Source organism: Lytechinus variegatus, chromosome 14 (genome assembly GCF_018143015.1).
Source record: "Lytechinus variegatus isolate NC3 chromosome 14, Lvar_3.0, whole genome shotgun sequence".
Taxonomy (NCBI): Eukaryota; Metazoa; Echinodermata; class Echinoidea; order Temnopleuroida; family Toxopneustidae; genus Lytechinus; species Lytechinus variegatus.
In genome coordinates, this window is record NC_054753.1 from 2,974,750 (window position 1) to 3,002,506 (window position 27,757).

The window sequence follows — 27,757 nt, forward strand, 5'->3', positions numbered from 1 at the left end:
GCCTGCGGCATCAGTTTGCACAATATAACACACCCCTTTGGAAAATTCTAGGAACATCTAGGAATGAACCAAAGTTTGTTTAACAAGATGAATAAAATAACTCAAGGAATATTAAGTAAGTTAAGTTGTTTCAATGTTTGCTCTATTACGTGTCTCTATAATGTTAACATTACTGAACTGTTCATTACTGTAATACAATAAAATGTAGAAAGTATGACTGTTTAGCATAAATTTTGCAGAAGTGAGGTCATGTACATTTGGAAATGCGGTTCCTATGATATTTGTTTATTTCCATCAATTTCCAACAGGTAATTACACAGTATGAAACAAACTAATAAACATTTCAATAAATGTTTTGGGCAATTCCACAGGTTGGTCCAAATCATGTAACGTGAGTAACCGACACATTCCAAAGATTTGCCAGGAGCATAATAGAATTTCCCAAGTTTTGTTTTTATACAAAGGATAGTCAGACTGTGTACTTTGTTGTGATAAGGAGATGTTTAGTTCCTATCAATAATAATGGAGTTACAGCTCCAAGTATGAGTCAAGTTGTCTCCAAATGTAACGTGAGTAACCGTGGAATAGCCCTTTTCATGGTTTCTCCTAAAAAGCAAACACGTGAAAATTATTACACTGCCATGGGTATGAACGGCAAAATGTCTAAAATAAAAGGCGCGTTGTGATAGCAGATAATATTTAGATTCAGATACTTTAGATAGATGGATGACTTCATTAAGGCTTCAAATAGTGTGATGTTAATTTTAATCAAGGGTTTCCAAAATAGGTTTTAAATTTATATTACAGCTGATATGTTGTGATATGAAGCAGAAATTGTAATCCTTGCATATCATACTTTTAGGTGTGCATAAGGTAAATTTGAGGATTCAAGATATGAAGCAAACAATAGATTTCACTTGAACTTTGTCAGAATGCCACAAAGCAAAACCTTTTACTTGGCATACACATAGTAGTAGCTTCCGTTCCAGGTGTATCTGTTGCGAGTAAAATGGTCATTGAGGGCAGATGAACCTGCACCCCGGGGTGAGAAGAAGAGCCTTTGGAAGAAGAAACGTCCTGATATTCCATTAGCTGGTGGTAGCCCCCCTCCCTGTCCGCACTTGCTGGAAGAGCCCGGGATGCATGTCACTTGATCAACTGTAGGATGGGAGGGGGAAAAGGAAAAATAGGCTCAAATACATATACATTGCGTCTCTGGAAAATAACAAGTGAAACACCGGTAGCGAAATGAAAAAAATATTCAATATTAACACGGGGAGGGGGGTAATAATTGTCAGTGTAGTCCATGGTACATGTCTGTGAGAATTCACATAAATAAACGAGGTATTTACCAATGCCGGACGGGAATTCGATACGAGTATGGTCGTTGCCGTAATCAGGAATGAACAGAGGTGTATCCTCAAGCCAAGGAATAGATCGGGTGGTGAGGCGAGAAGGATTGACGCTGTCATCGGCCCGCATTTGGAATGCAACGTCAGTCTGGACCAGGAACTGATTGTATTTAAGATCCATCATCTCTTTGACTTCGGAAGGGGTAATGATGTCGAGCGTGACCTCGACGTTGTATTCATCGACGTAGTTCCATTCGGTTCCCTGATTAGACTGGCCGTAGCGGGCCCAACCACCTCCCTCGACGTCCATCTCGCAGAACACCTGCAGGTTAAAATAACAAGATGAAAAAGATTGGATGGTGGTTGAACCGCGGTTTTTGTCTCACCTGCATAGCAGAGTGAGATTATAGGCGCCGCTTTTCCGGTGGCGGCGGCGTCAACATCAAATCTTAACCTGAGGTTAAGTTTTTGAAATGACATCATAACTTAGAAAGTATATGGACCTAGTTCATGAAACTTGGCCATAAGGTTAATCAAGTATTACTGAACATCCTATTAGAGTTTCATGTCACATGACCAAGGTCAAAGGTCATTTAGGGTCAATGAACTTAGACCATGCTGGGGGAATCAACATCAAAATCTTAAAGCCTGTGTATAGCTTTGGTAAAGGGTCAATAATGTGATTGATAATCGAATATCATCTAATATGACAGTCTTACTGAAGCGTAGAGACCGTTAGATATTTTTCCAACTGCACTTCTCTGAGAAAATTTCAAATATTCAAATCTTGGATATATAGCGCCCTCTCTCGGCGAAGCTTGTTTTAAATTAAAAAATGGGCATTCAAGCACTTATCTTATAAATTTAGTGATTAGATATCCAAAAGTTACAGACAAAGAACATATCTTGAAAGTTTCAGCCCATTCCATGATTTGGAATTTGATCGGGTGACCCGATCAAGTTAAATTTCCATGTAAAATCGCAAAATTTATCCTGTAAAACACATTTTCATTTCATATCCTCCACATAACTGTTATAGGGCATATCCATTCATATTAGCTAGCAATGAATTGGAATAGTGATAGGTGCATTTTGGTGGATTTACCAAAACTATACACAAGCTTTAACCTGAGGTTAAGTTTTTGAAATGACATCATAACTTAGATAATATATGGACCTAATACTAAATAGGTTCATTATTGCGGATTGAAATAATCGCTAGAGGGTATTCATTTGTCTCGCAATCTACTATGGTCAACAAGGAAATTCGTGATCACTATCGCAAAAAGTGTTCACTGGCTTTCTAGGAAATTCGTGATCACTCTCGCAAAAAGTGTTCACTAGCTTACAAGTTCACGAGCTTTCGAGTGCCGCTGCAACTCTTTATCAAGTGACAAGGATTGTCCGATATCGTACTGTATTTATACTAATCTCCAAGACCGTACGCACAAGCGCGAGAACAATAGGTGGGCACTGATCCGTTGTGTGATTGGTCAGGAGTTATGCAAATTATATGCAAATACGCCGTGGGTCGGCAATATGCAAATGAGACCAAAATTGGCGGGCTCGCTAGTTTCCCGTGGGCGGGGGTTGACTGGCTGAGCGGTCCCTCGATCGGGGCCGGGAACGATCGGGTAGGCGTGCACTGCCAGGTAAGGGGGTATTGTGCTGTCGGATGGTTCGCATCCAGAAATCGGGGATGTCGATCCCGCTGTCTCTGTTGAAGTTGTTAGGACAAAGACGTATACTAATAGCCTCCTTAATCCTGCGTGTATACCAATGTCTTTCTTTGGCAATGCAATGTACACCCTTCCAATCTGGGTGGTGTTGCTTCTCCCAAGCATGTTCTGCCACCGCGGATGTGTCGGTTCGCTGTAACCGAACATCGCGCTTGTGTTCAGAAATGCGTTCAATTATCGGTCGGGCTGTCTCTCCGATGTAAGACCCGTCACATCCCTGGCAAGGAATGTTGTATACTACGCCATCACGTCTGTGATCAGGGATAGGGTCTTTGGGGCGTACAAGCTGTTTGCGTAAGGTGGTGTCCGAGCGGAAAACCGTTCGGATACCGTGACCTTCTAATCGGCGTTTAAGTTGTTGTGAAAGGCCATCTATGTATGGCAAGACTGTACAAGTCTTGAAAACCTTCTGATCCCTTGGTGTTTGTTTTTTCTTGAAAGTGTTCTTGATAAAACGGCGTGGGTAGCCGTTGCTGTATAAGGCACCACGTATGTGTGCTCTTTCTTTCGGGAGTTCAGGCGGGTGAGTTATAATACGTGCTGCTCTGTCGAACAGACATTTAACAAGACCCTTCTTGACCGATTTGTCGTGATGAGAATCATATGGTATGTATTGGTCTGTATGAGTGGGCTTGCGGTAGACAGAGGTGGAAAGTTTCCCGCCCTCGTGTCTTTGGACTAGCGTATCAAGGAATGCTAATTTCCCTCCTTGTTCAGTCTCCAGAGTGAACTGGATGGACGGTTGCTGGCTGTTTATGTATGCGAGTAGGCTGTCTGCTTCGGAATTATTTACAATTATGAAAGTGTCATCGACGTATCTCTTCCACACCCGTGGGCGGCATGTGGAAGGACACTTGGGCAAAGCGTTCTGTTCAAATCCTTCCATATATAGGTTAGCCACAACCGCTGAGACTGGGCTACCCATTGCTGCTCCTTCTGTTTGCTCATAGAAAGAGCCTCTGTACAGAAAATATGTGGATCTGAGGACGAACTCGAGGAGTTCGGCTATTTGTTCAGGCATAAGTGTGGTACGTTCTGATAATGTGGGGTCGGATTGCATGCGTTGCAGGGCCGTACTGCATGCGCCCTCTATCGGTACGTTAGTGAAGAGGGAGACTACATCAAAAGAGATCATGGATTCTTGTTCGTTAATTGTCTGCTCCGATGTGAATTCAGCGAATTCACTGGAGTTGGTAACCGTGTGTTCTGAGCAGTTAGTGAGAGGGGACAGGATGTCCGCCAGGTACTTAGATAGGTTATAGGCAAAAGAACCTATGCATGAAACTATTGGTCTGAGAGGTATCCCGGGTTTGTGTATTTTGGGCAACCCGTATATTCTAGGTGGCTGTTTCTGTGTGGGCTTTATCTTTTTGTATGTAGCCTCATCTAGAACTTTGTCTTTCTTTAGTGCCAGTAACGTACTGGTCAGTTTGCGACACATTCGATCTGTGGGGTCTTTCTTTAGCATTTTATACGGACCAGAGCTCAGAAGCTCGGTCATTTTGTCTTCGTAGGAGGTACTATCTAGAATGATTGTGGCACTACCCTTATCCGCAGGAAGAATTGTGATGCTATCATCATTCTTGAGTGTCTTAAGAGCATCACGCATCTCTCTTGTGGTATTCGGTTTTGGAAGACGTGCTCTCTGTAGAATAGAATCTACATCTTTACGTGCGGCATCGGCCGAAACTGGGTCAATAAACTTGACCGCGGTTTCGACCTGAGCTACTATCTCGGTAATGGGCAATTTTTGGGGTGACACGGCAAAGGCGAGGCCTTTCTTAAGCAATTGCTCCTCGGTGGAGGTGATCTGTCTCGAGGATAGGTTAACAACCCATTTATCCTCATTCGCTAATGAGGCGGTGACCTTCTTCGATTTGGGTTGTATCAACTTTTCAAATTTAGCCTGTTGCCTTTTCTTGTATTTAGCGAAAACATCTGCGTAGATATTTTCATTAACCTTCAGAATGTCTGTACTATGTTGGGCTTGCATAGTCTCTTTGATATCGGCTTTCAAAGTTTCGTATTCCGTCTTTGCCGAATCAATCGTGCATCTAGTAAGAAAGATGCGTTCTTTCAGAAAACGGAGGGCGGCCGTTTCTGCTATCTTTCTTGCTCCTTTGGTGTTCATAGGAGGTTTGACCCGCAGGTCTTTGGGAACCACTGACGCTTTAATGCAACGCACAAGAAAGGTCAAGTGGTTGGAAAATCGAGCAATCTTTTTACTACATCGTTCGTATCTTCGAGTCAACTTTAGGGCGGGGCGCCCATATGTTCGTTCAATAATACTAAATAGGTTCATTATTGCGGATTGAAATAATCGCTAGAGGGTATTCATTTGTCTCGCAATCTACTATGGTCAAACAAGGAAATTCGCAAAACTTTTTGCGAGAGTGATCACGAATTTCCTAGAAAGCCAGTGAACACTTTTTGCGAGAGTGATCACGAATTTCCTTGTTGACCATAGTAGATTGCGAGACAAATGAATACCCTCTAGCGATTATATGGACCTAGTTCATGAAACTTGGACATAAGGTTAATCAAGTATCACTGAACATCCTGCATGAGTTTCACGTCACATGACCAAGGTCAAAGGTCATTTAGGGTCAATGAACTTTGGCCGAATTGGGGTATCTGTTGAATTCCCATCATAACTTTGATAGTTTATGGATCTGATTCATGAAACTTAGACATAATAGTAATCAAGCATCACTGAACATTTTGTGCAAGTTTCAGGTCTCATGATTAAGGTCAAAGGTCATTTAGGGTCAATGAACTTTGGCCGAATCGGTGGTATCTGTTGAATTACCATCATAACTTTGAAAGTTTATTGGTCTAGTTTGTTAAACTTGGACATTAGAGTAATCAAGTATCACTGAACATTCTGTGCGCATTTCAGGTCACATGACCAAGGTCAAAGGTCAATGAACTTTGGCCGAATTGGGTCTATCTGTTGAATTGCCATCATAACTTTGAAAGTTTATGGATCTGATTCATGAAGCTTATACATAAGAGTAATCAAGTACCACTGAACATCCTGTGCGAGTTTCAGGTCACATGATCAAAGTCAAAGGTCATGTAAGGTCAATGAACTTTGGCCATGTTGCGGTTTTTGTTGAATAACCATCATATCTCTGTAAGTTTATTGGTCTTGTTCATAAAAAGTGGACAAAAGAGTAACCATGTATCACTGAACATCAAATCAGCACTGCTGCTATATTGAACTGCGTGATGCAGGTGAGACGGCCAGAGGCATTCCACTTGTTATCCATTTGGACTACGTCTCTGATCCTGTAATATACCACATACAATGTAGGCTAAAACCCATTTGGTCTGTTTTCAGTTTGGTCCACACTATACTTGGTCTAATACCCACTAAGTCTAATTGCCATTTAGTCTAATGTTCAGATGGTAACCTGACCACTCCGGTGACATTACACTTGCTCTGGCGACAATTTCTCCCGGCTTTAATTCGTTGAAGATATAGGGTTAGGGTTGCAATATGGTTTTATGGAAGGTTCATGGTTAGGTTTAAGTGTTTAAGTTGGTCATTCTGTTATTTTGTAGAATTTGCTGGAGCAAATGTCGCCAGGGCAAATGTCATGGAACCGTTTAATCCACCATAGATGTAGGCCTACAAATTTTTGATCACAAGTTTCTTGGAACACTCCAGTAGTTAGGGTAACCAGTACCTTTCGGTAAAGGCCAGCTGATTCGATATGGTAGAAATCACTGGAAGCATCGGGGCACGCATCCTTCACATGTTGGCATGACAACGCTGGGTTGTTTGGAGTTCCAAAGGTACTACAGTCTCCTGTTAAGAAAAAGGAATTTGCATGTTAACATTGCTAACGAATAAGAAGGAACGAGGTTGTCTTTTCAGTTCTTACAGTCTTCTTTGGCTAGTCTGTGAGCAGGGGCGTCGATCCATTTTTCAGATTGGGGGGGGGGCAAAATCATTAACGTTCCAAAGGCGCCGGATCGTACAAAACACCCACACACACACCCTCACACACACACACACATATATATATATATATTTATATAGATATATATATAGATATATATGACTCATGAGACACAGTCACGTATCTCACCAACAAATTAATGCGAGCGCAAAGCGCGAGCTGATTTTTTTTTTTTTAGTATACTGACAGGAAAAGCGTGCCTGTTTAGAACTGTAGTAACTCATGAGGAGGATACAAATCACACGACACAGATAGTACGAGTGCCGAGAGTGCGCTAAAATACTTTATATTCTGACCTAAAAGCTTGATATCTGAGCATTTTTGGTACCAATGATTAAGATTGGTATCTAAAAAAAAAAAACAATAGATGCGAGCGCGAAGCGCGAGCTAAAAATTTAGATTTTTCGATCTGAAAAAATGAGAGTTTAATGGACGTTTTTTTATAAAGAATAAAATACATATCCAAGAAAAAATTATTGCAAATCGAAGCAGGAGTTCTTTTGAGGCATTAAAGTGAAAAGGGGACATTTGCATTTACCTAATTTATCATGAAAAGTATGGGTTTTTGCTACAGAAATGATGCGAACGCGAAGCGCGAGCAGGAAATTTTTATAATCCAATCAGAAAAGCGGGCATTTTGAGCACGATATGAAATAAAGAACGAGATGTGTATCTCATTCTCGCTTGTAGTATCCCGTAATTAGTAACCATCTGGAATAAAATTATTGGAAATGGTTTTTTGACTGATTTGAGTAGGTATGGGTGTCAACATTTACCAAAAAAAAGTTAGGAGGAATACGGGTTGGGGAAAGTGATTTTTTTCAAGGTCAAAGGTCAATGACCTTTTCATATATACTGTATAATGGTATCTCTGAGATGGAAAGGCGCAGGTTGGTGATAATGGTGTCAAAATGCACAAATTCTTACCACAATATTAAATGAAATGAAATAAAATACATTCAGTGCTCATTCACCAAGAAATTCAAGGTCAAAACCTTTCGAAGGTCAATGTCCTTTTTTACATTATATACCATATACGGTATAATGGTATCTCTGAGATGGAAAGGCGCAGGTTAGTGATCTTGGTGTCAAAATGCAGAGTTTCTTACAGGAAGATCAAATAAATCAAATAAAATACATTCAGTGCTCATTCACCAATGAAATTCAAGGTCAAAGCCTTTCAAAGGTCATTGACCTTTTTACATTATATACCATATACGATATAATGGTATCTCTGAGATGAAAAGGCGCAGGTTAGTGATCTTGGTGTCAAAATGCAAGGATTCTTACAAGAAGATGAAATAAAATCAAATAAAATACATTCAGTGCTCATTCACCAATGAAATTCAAGGTCAAAACCTTTGGAAGGTCAATGTCTTTTTTTTTTACATTATATACCATATACGGTATAATGGTATCTCTGAGATGAAAAGGCGCAGGTTAGTGATCTTGGTGTCAAAATGCAGTTTCTTACAGGAAGATCAAATAAAATGAAAATAAGTACCCAGAGTGCATATTAATCCATAAAGTTCAAGGTCAATGACCTTTTTACATAGGTTATATATATCGTATAATGGTGTCTCTGAGATAAAACGCTGCATGTTGGTGATTTTGGTGTCAAAAAGCAATTTTTGGAAGAAGATGAAAAGGCACAAAATAATTTAAGAAATATCCCTCACCTTTGATATCCAATGTCAAAGGTCAAAAGTTCATAAATATTGATATATCCATTCATGATTCCCCCCCCCAAAAAAAATAATTCATTATATTCACAGTTTTTGTGAATAATAGAAAGAAAGATAGCTATTTGTTATGAAAACTTGGATGTTTAGTAATTTCACTTCGAAATAAGGATAAATAATGGCCATGAAAAATATACTTAGTGGAGGTCAATGAACTATGTAAAAAACGGCTGGAAATTTAAGTAAATAGGTCAATAACTTGATTGTGGCATGTAGATATATAGTGATTCTGATGGGAAAAAGACTCACCTGCGTGGAAAATGAACAGAAATTTAATAGTTGATTCCCGGAACAATGATGATGTCAAAATACAAGTTCGAGGTGAAATTTAAATCAAATAGCACTCTTTAATATATACTGTAGTAATGCATTGCAAAAGTGTAAAAATAAAAATCATGTATGATATAATTTGAAATGGTGAAGTTGTCTAAGGTAGCAGCATTTAGATATGCATTTTATAAATCTAAATCAAGGTACTAATTTCTCTGTAGCAATATTTCACTAACCTCAAATGCTACAATCAATACTATAACTTAACTTAAGCTGTAAATGGAAAAGATAGGCATCATCCAAGAACATTTTCATATAGCCAGGGACAATGATGAAGAATTGAAATAATGCAATCATTAGAGCTGCAGCTTTTGTCATACTAAATGCAGTTAAGTGTCTCAACTTCAGCAAAGAGTAATCAAACTCTTGAAAACCTGACTTTTCAGGACTTTGATCTGGCCCATTCAATGAAAGCCTTATGTTCTGTCAAGGGATAACATACCAGGATCTAGATTATTACTGATATGTTGCACAGCTTGATCCTCAAGAACTGGAAGTGGTGCTGTAGGAGTGTTGTTAGGTCAGTGGATGTGTAGGAGTGTTGTTAGGTCAGTGGATGTGTACTTGTAAGCTATTATCTCCTTTTGAATTTCATTACTACATGCCTAATTTGTGCATGATAACAATCAGTTGTTCTGGATCAAATACATGATCCTTGTACAAACTTATACCTAGTAGAAATAGCATCATGGGTGATCTACGGCAGCTAGAGAGCAGATATGAAGTTTTGTCATGCAGCATTAGCATCTCAAGAGATTCTGGCAGCTCGCAATGAGAGGTAATTAATAATAATACGGGAATTCATCTTTGTTAAAGTTGAGATACATGCCATTTACTATGACAAACACTGCAGCTCTAATGATGGCCTTCATTTCATCTTCATCGTCATCCCTCTGCTGTTTGGAAATGCTCTCAGATGATGCTAGCTGTGACATGAGATTTAGACCTACATGTATCCTATACATTTTCAGAAGATTAAACTAATGAGATGAATTGACTATCGCTGGAGAGAAAAAGACACGACAACCTTGATTTAGATATTATGATGCATCAAATTTCAAATTGTATAATCCATTTCATTTTTTTTTTCATTGCTTTTGGAAATACATCGCAGTATACATGGTATATGAAGAAGTGTTATTTGGTTATCACCTTTTTTAAACTTAATTTCCACTGATATTTTGGAAAGAGTTCATTGACCTCTGACCCCTAAATACATTCTCCAAGACCTTACTTCAGACTGAAATTATGAAACCTCCATGTTTCCATTGCAAATTAGCCATCTTTATTTATATTATCACAAATATGAACACATAGGATACATGTTTGGTTATTTTTTATGTCATACAGATTATACACACACACACACACACACACACACATATATATATATATATATATATATATATATATATATATATATATATGTATAGATAATATTTCATCTGAACTTGGAATTCAAGGGTGAAACAATATTCTGAATACTGATTTTGGTGTTGTTTAATCTACTGGTACATTTTGGCACCAAGATTACGAACCTGTGTTTTATCTCAGAGATACCATTATCTTATGTTAAAAAGGACATTGACCTTTGTCCTTGAATTTTAAAGGTGTATGTAAATTCTTGATGCTTAATTTTATTTTATTTAATCTTCCTGTAAGAATCTGTGTGTTTTGACACCATGATCACCAACCTGTGCCTTTTCATCTCATAGATACCATTATACAGTATGGTAAATATAATGTAAAAAGGTCATTGACCTTTTAAAACCTTTGACCTTAAATGCCACTGGTGAATGTCAGTTCTAAGTACTTGAATTCATTCTATTTTATCTAAGAATCTGTACATTTTGACACCATGATCGCCAGCCTGTACTTTATCATCTCAGAGATACCATTATGCAGTATAGTATATAATGTAAAAAAGGTCATTGACCTTTGAAAAGCTTTGACCTTGAATTTTATCGGTGAATGTGCATTCTAGGTACTTAATTTTATTTTATTTGATATTCTGGTAAGAATTTGTGCATTGTGATACCATTATCACCAACCTGCATCTTTCCATCTAAGAGATACCATTATACAGTATATATGAAAAGGTCATTGACCTTCGCAGGTCATTGACCTTCGCAGGTCATTGACCTTCGCAGCAATCCCAACATCATTATCAAACCAGCAGACAAGGGCTCTGCGATAGTCATTCATAACAGAGAGGATTATATAGCTGAAGGGCTTAGACAGCTTAATACCCCCACTTACGAGATGAAATCAAGTGACCCCACCAATGACCAAGTAAAAACAATCAAATCCACTATTTTGGAAACTGACTTTTCACCCGATATCAAGAAGAAGCTTATCCTCCCTAAACCCTCCTGTCCCGAGATTTACTTTCTACCTAAGATTCGCAAAGTAGGAAATCCCGGTCGCTCCATAGTTTCTGGATGTAGTTGCCCTACTGTGCAGATCTCGAAACTCATTGACACTATTCTACGCCCTCTCGTGACAAAAAGCAAATCTTACCTTCAAGATACAACTGATTTTCTCCGCCATGTCAAGAGAATTAACGATGAGGGTCCCATTCCTTCAAATACTATCCTTGTTTCCGCGGATGTTTCTTCCTTGTATACGAATATACCGCACAACGAAGGTTTAATCGCTTGTACCCAAGCTCTTGACACCCGTAATACACAAGATCCCCCAACGAACCACTTAATTCGACTTCTTGAACTTGTCCTAAAACTTAATGGCTTTCAGTTCAACGGGCGTTTCTACCTCCAGGTAGATGGGACGGCCATGGGGACCCCAGTAGCACCGTCATATGCAAACATCTTCATGTCTGATCTCGAAGAAAAATTACTACAAGCCTCCCCTACCAAACCATTTAGGGAATCCTGGCGCCGTTACATAGATGACATCAATTTCATTTGGGTCGCTGATCAGGAATCCCTTCAGGAATTCATCCAACATGCCAATTCATTCCACCCCACAATTAAGTTCACATTTGAATCATCCCCACACCAGGTACCTTTCCTAGACACCCTCCTTTACATTAAAGACAACGCACTCCATACTTCCATCTACAATAAACCCACAGACAGTCACTCATACCTTATTCCTCAATCATGTCACCCATCCCACACCTTCTCTGGAATCCCTTATAGCCAAACCCTCCGTATCCGCCGAATCTGTTCAGAAGATGACAAAACTAATGCCGCTCTATCTCAACTAAAAGACCATTTAACATCCCGTCAATATGACCCAAGTCTAGTTGAGAAGGGCATCAACAAAGGAAAACTCATACCACGTTCAGAACTACTAACCTATACCAAGAAAAATCAAACAACACGAACACCATTTGTCCTAACCTACCACCCAAAGATGAAGCAGTTATCTAAAATTATCCACAAACATCTCCCAGTCCTCCACCAAGACAAGGCAATGAAAGAACTGTTTAAGGAACCACCCATGATCGCTTTCCGCAGATGTAGATCTCTAAAAGACCTTCTGGTATCATCAAAGATCCCCAACTTAGACATATCGACCCCTGAAAATCCCCAACAGGTAGGTTCAACCAAATGCAGTGCACGCAAATGTTGCATCTGCCCATTCATCGAAGAAACCACTCATTTTACCAGCACAGTCACGGGCCAAAGGTTCCCCATTACCCAACATATTCATTGCAAGTCCAATTTTGTCATATATCTCATAACCTGCAAGAAATGCAAGATGCAATATGTGGGAAAAACAACAACCACCCTATACACAAGAATGAGCAACACGAAATCCGATATTAAAAAATTCAACACCAGCAGAAGAAAAGACATACCCATTGCCTCTCACTTCAATAAAGAAGGCCACTCCATAGAACACATGCAAGTCTCTGGCATAGAATTAATCCGGAATAAAGATGCTACAGTAATTCTAAGAAGAGAATCCTTCTGGATTCTCAAGTTGAAAACCCTTAAACCGAACGGTATTAATGTAGATGAATGAAGATCGGAAGATGTTTCTTTTCCTTTCATTTTCTACCCTCCTTCTTTCTCTTTTTTCCCCTTTCTTCCTTTCTTTCTTTTTTCCTTTCTTCTTTCTTTCTTTCTTTCTTTCTTTCTTTCTTGAATTCTTTCTTTCCTTCCTTTAACCTTCTATCTTTCTTTCCTTCTTTCGTTCTTCCTGTAATTGTTCTTTTTTCCTTCTTACTTCTTCTTCTTCTCCTTCTTTTCCCACTTCCTCTTGCTCTTCATCTTCTTCCGATGTTTGTCTTTCATTCATCTGGTCGGAACCTTAATTGTATTTTTGTATTTTTATATACTTGGAATGAGTACATACATTTTGCTTTTTGCCGTCCATATAGTTCATACATGTATTTCTACGCCATTTTGTAAATATAATTAAATATGAATAGAGAGTAATATATTTTTTACCTTATATCCTATATGTCGCACGGAAAGTCACTCCTTTCCAACCTTTATTGCTCATTAGTTCTGCTCAAATACACACATTTTTCTGAGTACGCCCTCTTCGCCTTTAATACGTTTTACTTTGTAAATAACACACGCACGGTACACAACACCACCCTAGTTCAGGAGAATTTGCTATGACCCATGTCAGGTACTTTTCACTTTACTTTTTCATTTCTGTTGAGTATGATCCTTAGTTTGTTATTCCGTGTATTACCATTTGATTTCTCTTATTCTTTTGTTTTGGTTTTGTCTCAATTTGCTATTATTTACATTTTGTTTGTTCTGTTGCTTATTCTATGATTTGCTTTATTTGTTTTGTTTAGCAAATAAAAACTGAAGAAGGCCAGGGCCGAAAGCTTTACAACATAGTGTATACTTTGCTTCATCCTTGATTCTACTCTACTCTTCACACACACACACACACATATATATATATATATATATATATATATATATATATATAAGTGGTCGATTGCCCGACGTGCGCATCCTTACACCAACGAGTCTAAGAGGTGTGACCTGTGCTTATCTGAGAAGCTGCTCATAATGAACGCTGACAAGCAATCACTCCTAAATAAGAGACCGGAACTCATTTCTAAATGCCGTCATCAGAATAAGTTTTACTTGTGCAACTTCAAGAAAGAATTTTCGTAATCGCTTTGCATCTTCTTGCCTAACCCAGTTTCAATGGTGCATTGTCGCTTCATGCCCCCCCCCCCCCCGCGCTCTCTCTCTTCCTCTCTTCTCTCCCCCTCTCTCTCTTTCTTTTTCTTTCTCTTTCTTTCTCTCTCTAATGCTCTTTCTTTCTCTCTCTCTTTCTTCTCAGTGGAACCATCCCAGCGCGCTAAATTACCATGGTACCTTGCGCTCCATATGCGTGAAATGGGGTTGCGCGCTCTGCGCGCTTTTTCAGTGAATTGTTAATGTTCAAATGGTATTGCCACTAGCCTTTATTGTTGCCTGAAGATCGCATCTGCGTGAAACTCCGAGTAGCAAATCAATAAAGTACTGATGAACCACACGTTATCTGTGTAACTTTGTTTATTTTATTAAATGCTCTGCCTCATCACAGACATCGAGCACTCTTCTTTACAAGGATAGCATTCACCAAGTGTATATATATATATATATATATTGGTATGGTGTCGAACAGTGTTGTAGTGCCTTGATGCTCGGCCTTGGCCTTAAGGCGCCTTAAGGCCTATTTTTTCAAAACCTTGGCCTTGAACATTCAAGCCTTGGCCTTGAGAGGGCCTTGGCCTTGGCCTTGAGGATTTTGAGCCTTGAAATTTCAAGGCATTTTCAAGGCATTTTCAAGGCTTTTTCAAGGCATTTTGTGTTTTGTACTTTTATTTGTTTTATACAAGTAATTATAAATGTTTCAATTGTTCTGCACATCTAATGACACTAAATACTACCAGTCAGCAGCAGCAGAAGCAGTAAGTGTACTTAGCAGTGCCATCAATTGCAATTATCATCACATAATTATGTAACAAGGAGAAGTGATGAAAATTAATATTATTTATTGGTAACATGGGTAATATGATGTAATCATGACTAATAAGGATAATGACAATATCAATAATAATGATAATAATTATGATTAGGATTATAGTCAGTGGCTTAACTACAGGAGGGGGAATGGGGGCACGTGCCCCCCCCCATCGGCTGACTAAAAAAAAGGAGGAAAAGAGGGAGAAAGGAAGAGAAATGTAGTGGGAAAGAAGACATTTATGTTCATTATAATATGTTATAATTATGTTATGTTACATTACATAAGAAACACTTCTTTCATATAAATGAAACTTGCTCAGGGCATATATATGTCTTCATTGTTCCTGGTGCTCCATTGTTTACCGAGATATATAATCCTGTTATACTAAAACCTCCCGTTTTCAAGTCAATAATAATAATAATAATAGAGGATACTTATTAAGCGCATAATAACTGGTCTAGTTCTCTATGCGCTTACCACCAAACATATATACACCAAACTACCAAATATATTTGCTCGCACTTCGAGTTATTCTTTTACATGTACAATAGTATGCTTCTTTTTCATGAATACTTTAAGTGATTGTCCCATTTTAAGGTCTTAATATAAAACATTTCCTGTCCGTGCTTACGTTTGCAGTAGTGGATTTCTGAAAGATGTCTGCTCTCCATCAATTCCTAGAATGAGTCCTTAAAATGTCCCTTTTTCTGTTTTCTGATCTGAATATCAAAAATTTTCAGCTCGCGCTTTGCGCTCGCATCATTTGGTTAGTGAACTACGTAATGTCTTCTTGAATTCCTACAAACAAGCCTTAAAATGCCCCTCTTCAGATCTGAATTTCCTAAATTTTCAGCTCGCGCTTCGCGCTCGCAAGATTTGATTAGTGAGATGGGTATGTTAATCATGATTACAAGCGCTTTATGTGCATGTTTAGATGTAATTCTAACAAAATCAGCAAGCGCTTATTGGCACTCCCATTAGATGACTATGGTGAGATGTGTATAATCTTAATAGATAAAAGATTCCTAAAATATAGTCCTTAAAATCTTCCTGTTTGGGGTCAATATTTACAAAAATTTCAGTTTGCGCTTCGCGCTCTTATTATTTAGCGAGACAGGTACGTATCATGATTACAAAAGATTGATTGTAATATCCCTTTTTAGGTTTGAATATCAAAAATTTTAAGCTCGCGCTTCGCGTTCGCATTATTTGACAAGTGAGATACATGTCCGTTTATTGGCACTGTCCTTATAAAAATATCTCTATTAGGTCAGTATACCTGGCAACTGGGCGCGCTTCGCGCGCTCATAGGCAATTCCAAGTTTTTGCTGGTGCCCCCAATGCTGTGACCCAAGGTACGCCACTGATTATAGTGATTTTATGACAGGAATAATTCTGACAGATTTGACTGCAATTTTGATAACAATTTTCATACCTTAAAAATAGCTTACTCTAAAGAATGATAACAAGGTTGATTTCTATTCCATTAGGTTTTCCTTATATTATTTTCTTTGACCAACAAGAATGTTTAAGTCTTAATGATATTCTGAAAAGATTCGGTAAACTTAAACACAAACTTCAATTTCGTCATTTCCAAATGGGCTATGGCATCAATGGCATGATGAGCCCAACAATTTTGAGGGGCCAAGCATGGCATACAGAGCAAAATTTTAGGTTTCAAAATCAACAAATTTTGGATTGTGCTTGCATAAATTATTGTTAAGTAAGGTTCGCATTCAATTTACAAAAAAAATGCTTAGAATGTCTAGTTTTAAGGTCGGAATATTACAAATTTTTGAGCTCGCATTATTTGATTGGTGAGTTATGTATCCTATTTATGAGTCACTAAATGCAGTCCAGAACAGCCTCCTTTTCTGGTCAGTAAAATTTTCAGCTTGTGTTTTGTGCTCGCGTTAATTTGTTTAGTAAGATGCACACCTTTTTCATGATTACAAAAACAGCTCGAAATATTTAAATTTCATTTCTTATTGCATCTTATTACAACATCTCGCAAGGATGCCCTTTTAACAGTGATTAGCACCATAATTGACCCAAAATCGAGTTTTACAACTTCAAAATTGAATTTTTTTTTCAAAACCACTTGCTCGCTATGCTTTCTATAGCGGGAAATTAAAGCCTTAATCAAAATATATGTCTTATCAATTAGAAATCACTTAAAAAAGCTTTGCTGAACTGCACCAAAATTCTCATTTTGACTTATACTGTAAGTGCATTTTTGGCTTTGACCTCCCCCCCCCAAAAAAAAATACATTCTGCCTCCCCTGTCCCAGGTAGAGGAGAAAGACATATGTTGAGAATGGGCATGCCAGGATCAGATCACCTTGGTAATAATTATTGCAATGTGAATCGCCTAGAACAATAATTAAATGTACAAAGGTAACTACATATTTATTTTAATTTTATGCCTAAATCTACATGATCTATCATGAAATTATTTTCATTTTAAATGTACAAGGGTCAAAAATTTTGCTCGCTCACACCTTTTATACATTTGGTCCTGTGTGTCATGTATGCCGCCTAAGCATTGTTGTCTAATTTTTTTTCTCCATATATTGTACAATTGAAATGCCTTGGCCTTGGCCTTGAGGTTTTCAGGCCTTGGCCTTGGCCTTGGGTTTCCATGCCTTGGCCTCAGCCTTGGTTATTGAAGCCTTGGCCTTGGGTATTAAAGCCTTGGCCTTGGCCTTAGCCTTGGAGGTTTGAGCCTTGACTACAACACTGGTGTCGAAAATCTGTTTATCTGACGGTCAATTGGATCAGGGTCGCCTTATCCACTAACCCGTCTCTGTGGTCTAGTGGTTAAGGCACCGGCGTTCAAAGCTGGGGGCTCGGGTTCGATTCCCGGCAGAGACATTTTTTCGGCATCACCAATTTTTCCAAAGGGTAGATAGCTCTGGGGGAACCTTGATTTAAACTACGCCTACCATCGTTCTCTTCATCCATTTCTTTACATAATATTTAAAAATAAAAGAGTTGCCAAAGCTGTTGTACATGTATAGCTTCTCACACACACACACACACACACATATATATATATATATATATATTTTGCCCCCATCTGAAAAATGGATCGACGCCCCTGCCCAGTGGCGGACCGTGTCCGGTGGAAACAAAGCATGGGGGCACAGCATTGTTCACAAACAATACAGTGCCCCTCCAATGCTCTGTCTCCTCCGGGTCACAGTCCGCTACTCTATCGGTACAGTGTCACACATCCTTGTCGCATTGCCAATGTGAGGATCTCCATAGCATTATTGATTGCAATATTCAAATGCTCATAACTTTCTCACTATTTGTCCGATTTTTCTCAAACTTTCTTTATTCTTATTCTTTGATTTTTCTGTTTCTAAACAAGCCTATTTGTTCCAAATGTTTCATTCCCCTTTAATTTGTGGTTGCGGATTTTTTTTTGCGTATCAACATTTTCCTCCGAGAAATTTGCCCCCCCCCCCTTTGGAAAATCTTGGATCCGCCCTGATAAGATACGATACCTGCAGTTGATTGACAACCAATCATTCCGTCAGTAATGTAGAGTGCCGGACCGAAGGCCGTTGTGCTGACAATCGAAGTAATAAACAAGATCAGAGCGATGCACAGATTCGATGCCATTTTTGTCCTATCAACAAAACAGACGCAGAAAGATATTCCTTCCGACAATTGACTTCAGGGGAGCGTTTCATAAAAGGACTCGTCGGACGTTTTATCCGACAGTTACCATAGTAACAGTGCCTCTAAGCCAATCAGAATGAAGGAAAGATGTCAGATCTGACATCTTGTCGGACAAAATTGCTGATGAAATGCTCACCAGATGTTGGTTTCTTGTACAATCTCACTAGACTACGGAAAATAAAAATGAAATATTGGTCTTCAATATTGTGTTAGTACCATGCAAGTGAGATCATATTTCTTTTAATCTGTAAAAAAAAAAGAAAATCAGAACTGTTTGAAAAATATAAGCGTTCGGGGTGAGTGTTGAGTGAATTGTTATAGGCCGATACAAGTAGATTATTCTCTCAAGGAGCTCAATCACAATTGATATCCGGTAATACCTCAGTCACATTCTACTGCGCCCGTGCGGCGAGTCGAAACAGCCATGCTAACATTTTTTTGTTAATAGATACATATAGGTGGTTTTAATAAAAATGGATAAATGGCAGATTTCTACTCGCCGAACGGCCGCCGTAGATCAAATGTGACCGAGCTGTTAGAAATGCAACCTAAATATGAGTAAATGATTTGATATGTCAATACAAGAATAATTAATCAAACGAATTCATTAAAATTTTGGACCGGGATCGAGGTCGGGGGTTCAAACCCGGCCGCGTCAGACCAAAAGACGTTAAAAGATGGGAGTTGCTGCTACCCTGTTTTGGCGTTCAACAATTAAAGGGATAGAGCCTCGTCGATCTGGTGCTGCACAGCGGCTGCCGGGCCCACGATCAATTGGGCAAAACAAATTTTCGGAGTATTTCATTTCTGGGGAGCGTTTCATCAATATTTTCATCCGACAAGTTATCAGATCTGACATCTTTCCATGATTTTGATTGGCTGTAAGGCACTGTTCCTATGGTAACTGTCGGATGAAATGGGACTTTTCGGATAAAATGTCAGACAAGTACTTTCATGAAACGCCCCCCTGGTGTCTACTTTGAAGAATAAAATATTGATTTTTTTTTATATCACTGCTGCATCGACAAAACAGTGTTCACCAAAAACTACAATATACAAAAAACTGGGGGAAAAAGACCGGGCTGCCATATACAGTCGTTTGCCCTCAGTGGTGTACTAATGAGGGGGGGGGGGAACAAGAGAATGGAAAGAGAGAAGAGTGAAATTATTATTATCTAAGTATATGTCAAAATCTATCTCAAAAATTTGATATTTTTTCTAATAAGCTATGTCGCAATTTTTGCTTTCTTGCTTTGCTCACTCTCAACTTTTTATAAATTTGCAAGATACGCCATATCTAGCGCCCTCACTTTTTTGGCTTCTTACGTCACTGTCCTCACTTTGGTTCGGTGTTGTGGCTTCATTTAGATGTAAATGAATAGATACATAATGTAAATACGTACTAAATTAATGAAAAATACTGAATGATTCAGTCTTAATCTATTAACCCTATCTAGGCCGGGAATCGCGTTTTTCACCGCGCCGCTCGCTGACTTTTTACTTTCAAGTCTTGCGCAACTTTGGAGACCAATTTTACGTCACCCGGGTACGTGGTTCGGAAATTACGCAACATTATGTAAGTGCATGTCAGACCAAAATTTGCTTAAAAACATGGTTTTGTGTACAAAGTCAATACAAATTGTGTTTTCAACCAAAATCCATAAATGTATGATTATTTTTAGTTTTGCTGGTCTAAATGAATTCATTTTATGCTTTATATGATCTTAGAAAAATCCCCAACAAATTTCATTAAAAAATAATGAAAAATAAAAGATTAAAAAACACTTTTTTTAATATCACCTTTATTCAAAACAAAACAAAGGGAAGTTACAAACAATGAAAATAAGTCTAGGTTACTCCTTTTTTAGGACGAAGTACAGGACTAATAAAAAATATACAGATACACAATATATAACCATGATAACATATCACAATCAAATTTACATGAAACGATTATACATGGTGATTGCAGAAAAAAATTGAAATAGATCAAGCACACTCCCTTACAGCTGAAATGAAGAGAGGATAAAGGGGAGATAGAATGAGTGAAGTTTATGAAGGGAAATAGGAGGTGGAAAAAGTGTGACGAATGAAAAGAAGGAGGGGGGGGGGGGGAACAGGATAAAAGGAGAAGGAAAGAAAATGAAGAAGTAAGGGAGTGCAATACAAAGTTTTGTGAATGAGATATTGCATTATTGGCATATAATTTACTTCTTTAAAAAAATCCTGTAATTACTTATACATCTAGAAGATAGCATGGATAATTGAGAAGGGAAATAGTAGAGGGAGAGAGAAAAAAAAGAGAGGGAGAGAGAGAGGTGAGAAGAAAAAAAGGGAAAGAAAGAGAAAGATAAAAAGAGGGTTGAGAGAAAGAGAGATGGAAGAGTGGAAAGGTGAGTGGAGAAAGAGAGAAGCCTTCCCATGCAATGTGATTTATCAGTCTAAAACAGTCATATCTGTCCATTGCGGCTCTGCCCTAGCATTGAAGATCACATATGACCCCACAAGAGCTAGTTTACTTATCTTGCGAAAGGTGTCCTTACATATTTTACTATTTACAAGACGGATAATCTTCTTAATCTGTTGTTTGTTTTCTTTAGTAATAACACCTCGACTTCCAACTTCAAAACAAATCAACTGTGTTTCACAATTGGCTGCCCTAATATCCTCATTCAGCATATCCTCAATATTTTTTTCATGTACACTTGCTAAGAACACCACAAAAAGTTACTATACCAAAAATTATTACATTTGGAAAGTTTTTTTTAGGGAGTAAGAGGAAAAGGTATGATTTCGCATACTAATTATGCATAAATTAGCATAATCAGTAAATAGTGATTCGCATGAAATAAATTGCTATACAACTTTGTAGATTATGTCCTAGACAACCCGCGTGCCAATTTTCGGCGCGGTCGACGGCCGAGATCTCATATTCCATATGAACTCCCAAAATACCCCGGCCTAGATAGGGTTAATTTGTTTATAAAATATTTATTCATTCAATTTGTTCATGAATAATATATTTATATATTCATTTATTCAAATGAATGTTCTCTTAATATTTCGATTGGTGAATAAATAAATACATGAATGAAGAAACAAATAAATTCATCAATCAATAATATGAATATTGAATGAGCGAATAGAAAATTGTTTGAAAAATGGAAAAAAAGATAAAGGAATAACGAATGAATAAAGGAATGAATGAACGAATTACACATTAAAAACGCATTTTTAAATTTTTATACAACGCTTATATTAGTTTATGAACCTCCAGTAATTGTTTAAACAGTTTAAACAAGTGTTTAAATCTTCATCAACTAAGTTTAATTTTCAATATCTAATCTTCAATGAATTAAACATGATTGTTTAAACTGTTAAACAAATACTGTAAGGTTCATATAGTAAACAGCGTTGTATAAAATCTTAAAAAGTGTTTTTTACTGTGTAGGACTGCAATCAATAAATAAATACATAATCAATCTTTGGATTCCTCGGCAGGAACATTTGTGATATCATAGCTCAGATGAGCAGGACGATCCTTCCAATATGATGATATCCACTAGTGTACCTATGGGGGGGGGCAGACTGTCCCCCCGACGAGTCACAACCCATGCAACAACCCCCCCCCCCCTCCTGACGAGTGACAACTGATCCCTGACGAAGTTGAAGACCTCTTTTTTTTGCTTGTCACTTTTTTTCTGGTACGAAATGCTTTATTTGTGGTTGGAGACATTTTTCGCGGACGATTTTGTTCCCCCCTGTGGAAAATCCTAGGTACGCTACTGATGATATCATTCTATCATTTCTTATTTTGTTCAATTTGTATCGGTATTATAATCGGATCGATGAAGGGTTTGCTACAGTATGAACACAAAATATCGTAATAAACATAATAAACAATGCAGTATAAAACGTATATTACGGATTTATTGTGTGACTTACCCTCTGCGAAGAAAACTCTTAATAGATTAATATACAAAAATGAGTTGTTTCTCGAGCAGTTTATTCTGATGTTATGCCTGCTTCTGAAGCTTACAAAGAATGAATATGGAGTCGCTGTGATAGGCGTTTTTACTATTGAAAACAACCAAAGTAAAGGGTTCGTCCACGCCCACTTTCACTCTAGGTGAAGCCATTGGATCCCGGGTAAAGAAAATAGATATGCTTTAATATTACAGGCATATTCGCGAAATTCATTGATTTGATTAGTGGCCACTCCCACTTATCAATGGACGTGAATGATTGGTCTGTTAAAAGAAAAGTCTCGTGTGCAAAATATTTAAGACAGACGCTATTAAGTTTCCCCGAACCAATAAACCACGCCCACTTTCCATCACGCATTATGCATTATTTTATGACCGCATTTTGTTTGTGTGGGGATGAGCCCTTGGGACGAGGGAACGGTGTGTGTGTGTGTGTGTGTGTATCTTTAATTGCCTGACATAGAAAAGAAGGCATGGTATAAATTTTCCGAGGCATTTTGATATCAAAGTTGGGAACTGATGTAACTGCCACCAAGTTATTTAGACAAAGTCAAAAGATCCAACGTTTAGACGGATGTTGAAAGTTTATTCCAAACAGTGCCGTGAAACTGTAACAAACATTGAACAATTAAAACAATTAATTTCATATTTCATAACATTGCAATAATATATCTTTTCCAATTAAACATATATTAATCAAGTCTTATTGAATTACTCTTTTAGTGAAATTTCCTCAACTATGACATTTCAAACAAGACATATACGATCATATAACATTTCATACAATAATTCTTAACTAATTCTCATCATTCATAACCAAATGTCATGTCACTAAGTTTCAAGTACAATTACGTAATTTAAACAAAAGCACATCAATATCAACCAAGTTCCGAAACATAAATATCCATAATATTCCACAATCGTTAGAATAATATTACATGAAAATAAAGAATTGATTAATAATTTATATCAACAATATCATGAATAAAACGTCTTTCGATCCAACTCACCTCGTTGGCTGGACATAAATAACGTTTGCATGGCAGTAATGTTAAAACAGATTTTGCAAAGAGGAGCCGTAAACAAAGGTCTCCTTCTATAGGTCAAATAACAGCAAAGTGACAAAATCAAGAAAATAGTTATTTTGGGTTGTCATGGCACTTTGCGCGCATTGATATCATAAAAATATAATCAAGAAAAATATGTTTTATAATTACACTGAATTGGCAAGTTAGACCGAGAAAGTGTTGGAAAATATAAACTACTATTATACACAAGAATTATGATCCAATTCGTTCGATTAACAATTTAAATAATGTGAAAACAAAGAATTATCTTTAATTATCGGAAGAATCACTGGTAAAGAGACTTAAAACTAATTAGCGCAGCGCGTAGACAATAAGGTAAAAAAACGCGCACCCACAAGGGGCGCGGGAAGCTGCCAAAATGAGATTGGGGGCAGCCACACTCCCACCCAAAAATCTTCTTTGATTTTTTCTTTGTTTTTTGTTTTGAATATTATATATATGTATAGATACACACATAATATCCAGAATGTGAATAAAACACATTAAAGTACAATCAATAGCAAAAAATATAATCACCATAAATATCAGGTAAGAAATCTCTTACACAAGTCACTCAAAGATAGGCAAATAAAAAGGGTTGTCTATATGTAAATATATATATATATATATATATAACAACCATAAGACAAAATAATATCAGTGAAAGAGTCAAAGGGGTAAACTTAGTCGGAGTTAGGGACTAAGGAGATCAGCTTGTGGACAGGTCTTTCAAGCACAGTTCTCTTTTGGAGAGGTTTTCCATTCTTGTCTAAGTCCGGAGTTGCCTTGAGAAGTTTAACTCGACGAACGAAGCCATCATCGCTTACGAAAGTCTGAACAACCTTGGCTATACTCCAGTGTGTTCTACAAAAACCATCGTCTTGTAGCATGACTATGTCATTTACCTCGAAGTTTCGCTGTTGTTTTGGCCAGGTCTTCCTGGTTTGGAGGGTGTGAAGATACTCTTTCTTCCAACGAATCCAAAAGAGATCTGTTAAGTATTGCACACGTCTCCATCTTTTTGAGAGATAGAGGTCTTCTCTCTCAAATTTTCCTGGTGGGGGCATCACAATACCTGACTTCATGGTCAAGACATTATTCGGAGTCAAGGGGAGTGGACCATCCGCACATTCCAGATCTTCAACTGTCAATGGCCTGCTATTGATGATAGCCATAGCTTCGTACAGGAACGTTCGAAGAGAGGATGTATTTAGTTGAGTTCCTGACTGTTCTAGTATTCCATCGAGAACATTTCTGACATTCCTGATTTGTCGTTCCCAGATTCCTCCCATGTGACTTGAAGAAGGAGGGTTCATCTTGAATTCGCAGTCAAGTTTCAGTAATTGAGTGGCAACGCGATCTCCATCTAATTCACGGAGGCCTTTTTTCAATTCATGCTTGGCTCCAATGAAGTTAGATCCTTGATCACAACGAATGAGGCGAACATTTCCCTGGATAGCAATGAAACATCTTAGTCCATTGAGAAATGCATCGGTGGACAGATCGTCTAGCATTTCGATATGTACGGCCCTCATAGCCATACAGGTAAGAATGAGCCCATATCGCTTTATCTCCTTTCTTCCTTCCTTGATAGTAAAGGGACCAAAACAGTCAAGTCCACAGTAGGCGAAAGGAGGAGAAGGCTCTACTCTATCCTGAGGTAGATCGGCCATCTTTTGTCCTCTTGGCTTGCCTCGGGATTTGATACAGATTACACACTTGCTGATTAGAGATGAGACAATACTCCTGCAACCAATGATCCAATATCCACTGGAACGAATGGCATTGATGGTCAGATTTCTTCCTTGATGTGCAGTTCTTTGATGATAGTGCAAGGCAACGAGGTTGGATAGATGGCTTCGCTTTGGTAGGATGATAGGATGTTTTGCACCATACATCATCTCGGCCTTTTTCAACCGACCTCCCACCCGTAGAAGATTGTCATTATCAAGGAAAGGGTCAAGCTGCTTCAATGTGTTGGACTTTGAACCGACTGAGGGATCTGACTTGATTTGCTTCCTTTCTTCACGAAATGCTTCTTTCTGAATTGCACGGATAATATTCCTTTCCGCTATTCGTCTTGCTTCTACTTCATCAATGCTCAGGTCCTTCTTTCTGTAGCAGCACTTTACTATCACTGCAACTGCTGACACTGCATTATGAAGACTGGAGAACCGAGTCAATCTATCTTCGAAAGATGTGAAGTTCTCTACCTGTGTAACATGAACAGTAGCTGCTGATTTCACTTCAACATCGTCAGGAGAAACCTCAACATCGACATCTTGTGTAGGAATATCACTCTTCCAAAGAAAGGTAGGTCCTGTAAGCCAGTTGGATGATAGCATTTCTTCTGTCGTCAATCCTCGAGAAGCATGATCAGCAGGATTCTCAGCACTGGATACATAATTCCATTGTTCTGGGCATGAAGTCTGAAGTATGCGTTCAACACGATTGGCAACATACATATGGAAGCGCCTAGTCTCGTTGTATATGTAGCCAAGAACAACTTCTAGTCTGTCCAGAAGTGGTGCGTGAGAGAATCATAGTCAAGTTCATCATTTAGGATACTAGCAATTCTTACGGAGCAGATAGCTGCCTGGAGTTCTAACCTTGGGATTGTTGTTTGCTTTAGAGGAGTCACTCTTGCCTTTGCCATGGCTAAGGAGCAGTGGACCTTGCCATTTTCATCCTTTAGACGCACGTAGGAGCACTGACCATATCCTGATAAGGAGGCGTCTGAAAAGTGGTGGAGCTGCACTTCCTGAGGTGTCCCAAAGTCTTGTGGTTCGAAGCAACGAGGGATGGTAACTTTGGGAAGTTTCAGAATCTCAAGTCTCCACTTTTCCCATTGTGGACGGAGATCTTCAGGAACGGGATGGTCCCAGTCCATCTTTTGTCTACACATTTCCTGGACAATCTGTCTTCCAACAAGAACCACAGGTGCAATCAAACCGAGTGGGTCGTAAATGGAAGCAACGGTGGCAAGAATCCCGCGTCTTGTCAGGGGATGATCTTTGAGGGTTAGTCTGAAACAGAATTCATCTGAGTTGATGCACCATTGTATCCCAAGTGCTCTTTCAATTGATGTGGAGCCTTGTTGACCGAGTTCCAGACTAGTCTTTGCAACAACAGTTCGTTCCGATTCAGGGATACTGCTTGTCACTCGTTGATTGTTGCAGACAAACTTATGAAGACGCAGGTTACCTTTGGCACACATAGACACTGCCTTCTTGATAAGGTCAATGGCATCTTCTTCAGAGGATACACATTTTAGGCCATCATCGACGTAGAAATTCCTCTTCAAAAATTCTGCAGCTTCTACACCAAGGACTTTGTGGTCTTCTGCTATTTGCTTCAGCCCGAAGTTTGCACATCCCGGAGAAGAAGTGGCTCCAAAGAGATGGACCTTCATTCGATAATCCACTGGGGGTTTAGAGAGATCCCCATTCTCCCACCACAGGAAACGGAGATAGTCTTGATGTTCCTTCGTCACACGGAACTGGTGATACATCTTTTCTACGTCGTAAGTGAAGGCTATAGGTGCTTGGCGAAATCTATACAGAACTCCGATAAGGGGATTGATCAGGTCGGGCCCTTGTAGAAGATGATCATTCAGACAGGTTCCTTGGTATCGAGCACTACAGTCGAATACGACCCTGACTTTGCTCGGCTTTTTAGGGTGATATACACCATGATGTGGTATATACCAACTGCTTGAAGTAGACACTTCATCTGTGGGAATCTTCTCAGCATCACCTCGCTTAAGAATCTCATTCATGAAAGTCATGTAGTGATTCATGAAAGTCATGTAGTGTTCATGGTACTTTGGTCTCTTCAGGAACTGATTTTTCAATCCGTGAAGTCGGCTCATAGCAGCTTTCCGATTGTCAGGCAGATCAGGTTCACCCTTCTTGAAAGGTAAGGGCAT

At 38.6% G+C, this 27,757-nt stretch overlaps 3 protein-coding genes across 3 annotated transcripts; all 3 read right to left on the reverse strand.

Annotated features, from left to right (window-relative positions):
• Positions 1–515: 515 nt before the first annotated feature.
• On the reverse strand, positions 516–22,774 carry LOC121427739. Its single transcript, XM_041624280.1, has 5 exons — positions 22,722–22,774; positions 18,599–18,723; positions 6,784–6,905; positions 1,353–1,674; positions 516–1,158 (listed from the first exon to the last, which is right to left on the reverse strand). Exons 2-5 carry the CDS (start codon positions 18,714–18,716, stop codon positions 953–955), a joined length of 768 nt encoding a protein of 255 aa, XP_041480214.1. The 5' UTR covers positions 18,717–18,723; positions 22,722–22,774; the 3' UTR covers positions 516–952.
• A 1,738-nt stretch (positions 22,775–24,512) lies between these two features.
• Positions 24,513–26,294, reverse strand: LOC121427856. The gene has a single exon (XM_041624429.1). It carries the CDS (start codon positions 26,292–26,294, stop codon positions 24,513–24,515), a length of 1,782 nt encoding a protein of 593 aa, XP_041480363.1.
• Positions 26,295–26,338: 44 nt separating this feature from the next.
• Positions 26,339–27,757, reverse strand: LOC121427857. Its single transcript, XM_041624430.1, has one exon. The coding sequence runs from the start codon at positions 27,755–27,757 to the stop codon at positions 26,339–26,341; it is 1,419 nt and encodes a 472-aa protein (XP_041480364.1).

What these genes read in the sequence shown, in the direction of transcription:
- LOC121427739 (XM_041624280.1), bottom strand. Translation starts at nt 18,716, where the DNA reads ATGGCATCGAATCTGTGCATCGCTCTGATCTTGTTTATTACTTCGATT. An exon ending in TGGTTGTCAATCAACTGCAG is followed by an intron (nt 6,906 to 18,598) that starts GTATCGTATCTT and finishes TTTTCTTAACAG; the next exon opens with GAGACTGTAGTACCTTTGGA. An exon ending in CAGCTGGCCTTTACCGAAAG is followed by an intron (nt 1,675 to 6,783) that starts GTACTGGTTACC and finishes TTTAACCTGCAG; the next exon opens with GTGTTCTGCGAGATGGACGT.
- LOC121427856 (XM_041624429.1), bottom strand. Translation starts at nt 26,294, where the DNA reads ATGTATGTTGCCAATCGTGTTGAACGCATACTTCAGACTTCATGCCCA.
- LOC121427857 (XM_041624430.1), bottom strand. Translation starts at nt 27,757, where the DNA reads ATGCCCTTACCTTTCAAGAAGGGTGAACCTGATCTGCCTGACAATCGG.